Source organism: Pyrgilauda ruficollis, unplaced genomic scaffold (assembly GCF_017590135.1).
Source record: "Pyrgilauda ruficollis isolate IOZ18807 unplaced genomic scaffold, ASM1759013v1 scaffold292, whole genome shotgun sequence".
NCBI classification, from domain to species: Eukaryota; Metazoa; Chordata; class Aves; order Passeriformes; family Passeridae; genus Pyrgilauda; species Pyrgilauda ruficollis.
In genome coordinates, this window is record NW_024524289.1 from 146,085 (window position 1) to 148,598 (window position 2,514).

The following is a 2,514-nucleotide window of genomic DNA, read 5'->3' on the forward strand; positions in this document are numbered from 1 at the left end:
CTGCTCTCCCCTCCTCGGAGCAGGAGCCGTAGGATGCTCAGTCCCGCGGTCCGGGATGGCTCCGCCGGCCGGGGCTGCCCCTCGCCGTCCCCGCCGGGACCGCCTCGCCTCCCGCGGGCCCCGGCGCCCGGCTCGGCTCCGCCGCCTCTCCTGGGGCCACCGGGAGGGAACCGCACCCCGGCTCTCCCCTGAGACGCTCGGGGGACCTCGGGAAACGCGCCTGGCAGCGCGCAGGCCGCGGCTCAGAGCGCGCCGAAGGAGAGCCCCACGGAGAAGAACCCCAAGCCCTTGAGCTTCTCCTCGCTCCGCGCCTTCTGCTTGAGGTGCACCTTGCTGTGGCGCTTCTTCTCGTCGCTGCGGGCGAAGCGGCGGCCGCAGGTGTCGCAGGAGAAGGGCTTCTCGCCCGTGTGCGTGCGGATGTGCGTGGTGAGGTGGTCGCTGCGGCTGAAGTTGCGCAGGCAGATGCGGCACTGGAAGGGCTTGTGGCCCGTGTGGATGCGCAGGTGCCGGTTGAGCTCGTCGGAGCGGGCGAAGCTGCGGATGCAGTTCTCCACCGGGCAGGCGAACGCCTTCTCGTGGGGCTTGGGGCAGAAGCACTTGGAGGAGCACTTGCTGCGCCGCGCCTTCTTCTTGGGCTCGGCCAGCGCCGGAGGGTTGGGGGGCAGCAGCGCGGGCAGCGACGAGGCCGCGGCGTGGCCCAGGAAGTCCGTGGGGGGCACGGAAGGAGAGGGGTGAGGATGGAGCAGCTCGGCAGAGCCCATCAGGCCCGGCAGCACCTCGGGCTGGGCCAAGGAGGCCTCGAAGTCCGGCATTAACGGCCCGGGCAGGTTGTGGATCTTGCCGTCGGCGAAGTCCCCGCGGGCCGGGAAGTTCTCTGGCTCGCAGCCGAAGCCCAGATGGGCTCCAAAGCAGGCGGCGTCCTCCGCCAGGCTGCCGAGCTCGGGCTGGCAGCTGATGGACAAGGCGCTCTCCATCTTGGAGCCCAGCGGGGGGAACAGCCCCGGGCCGCTGTCGGTGCCCGGGAAGCCCTCGGGAGAGTGGAAGCCGGCGGGCAGGTAGGCCTGGTGCTGCTGGGAGATGGGCTCCCACTGGGCACAGGTGGCTTTGAACTTGTCCAGGGGCGGGGAGCCGGAGGACAGCTTGATGTCCTGCTTGCTGTCCAGGAGCTTGGGCTGGAAGAAGCACTGGGAGGTGTTTCCCTGCAGGGGCTGGGCGCCCTCGGCCGCGGGGAAGGCGCCGTAGCCCGGCTCCGGGAACGGGGCCGGGCTGGACCCGCTCATCTCGGGCTGGCACGACGGGTACAGGTCCAGCTGGCCCTGAGCCACCTCGGCACAGGGGTAGAGAGCGTCCAGGTGCCTCTGGTGGCCCTCGGAGGAGGCGAAGGGGGAGATGCCCAGGATGCCCGACATCAGGTTGAAGAGGGATTCCTGGTCCTGCGGGTGCTCCGGTACTGCCTTGATGAAGAAGCTGCCGGTGTAGCTGAGGGAAGGGGAGGGCTGGCTGCCCAGCAGGGAGTAATCCACGGCCCCGCCGCTGCCGGGGACACCCAGCAGCTCACCTGGGAAACAGAGGAGACGGCGGTGAGAGGGCTGGAGGGATGCAGGGCCGGGGGCGGGATGCAGGGAGCAGCGGGAGCTGTTGCGTCACTGCGAGGTCTCCGTCCCCGAAACCGCACAGGGAGCCCTGGGACTCACCCCCCTCCCCCAGCGGGACCCTCAGGACCCCCACCCTGAGCTAGCGGGGACTGCTGCACCCCAGGCCGGGGCTGAGGGCGGAGCAGGAACGTTCCCGGCTCCTGGATGCAGCGACCATTCCCAGCGGGGTCCCTCATCCCTGCCCGGCTCCCGCCCGCCCTTACCTCCAAGGAAATCGGCCTCTGCCAGAAGTTGCTGCTCAGGCTGCCCCAAGCCCTGCAGGTCTCCGGTTTTCATCTCGCAGCTCTCCTCGTACTTGGAGTAAAGCGGATCCGGGCAGGAGAAATCCATAACGTTGAGCATCTTCCCTGGAGACGCGGCCGGAGCAGGGGGGCCGGGCTGGGACGAGCCGGCGATGCTCGGGGAGAGCCGGGAGGCGCTCGGGATGAGCCGGGGAATGCCCGGGGACAGCCGCTGGATGCTCGGGGGCGAGGCGGGAGCTGCTCCGGGCGAGCCCGGGGATGCCCGGGGCGAGCCCGGGACGAGCTGGGAACGCCCGGGGTGCCCGCAGCGATCCGAGGGATGCTCGGGGATGAGCCGGGCCACGCTCGGGGGGCCCGCACGGGTCCGGGGGATGCTCGGGCCAGGTGCCGGCGACCCTGCAGGGGATGCTGTGGGGTGCTTGGGGCGGTGCGGGGCGGGCCGGGGGCCGGGGCGGGGGGCGCAGGCAGGGCCCGGCGGCGGCGCAGCCCGAGCGGACACCCGGAGCTCCCTCCCCGCCGCCCCCTTTATAGCGGGAGCGGGGCTGCTCCGACCTTCCGCCGCAGCCATTTCTGGAGTCCCCAGTGAGGCTGCCGTGACGTAAATGCCCATATATGGA

At 71.2% G+C, this 2,514-nt stretch overlaps 1 protein-coding gene across 1 annotated transcript; it reads right to left on the reverse strand.

The window, feature by feature from the left end:
• EGR4 (early growth response 4) lies at window positions 1-1,997 on the reverse strand. The gene is made up of 2 exons (XM_041472540.1): window positions 1,859-1,997; window positions 1-1,558 (listed from the first exon to the last, which is right to left on the reverse strand). Exons 1-2 carry the CDS (start codon window positions 1,995-1,997, stop codon window positions 243-245), a joined length of 1,455 nt encoding a protein of 484 aa, XP_041328474.1. The 3' UTR covers window positions 1-242.
• Between the last annotated feature and the right edge of the window lie 517 nt (window positions 1,998-2,514).

What these genes read in the sequence shown, in the direction of transcription:
- EGR4 (XM_041472540.1), bottom strand. Translation starts at nt 1,997, where the DNA reads ATGCTCAACGTTATGGATTTCTCCTGCCCGGATCCGCTTTACTCCAAG. An exon ending in AGAGGCCGATTTCCTTGGAG is followed by an intron (nt 1,559 to 1,858) that starts GTAAGGGCGGGC and finishes TCTGTTTCCCAG; the next exon opens with GTGAGCTGCTGGGTGTCCCC.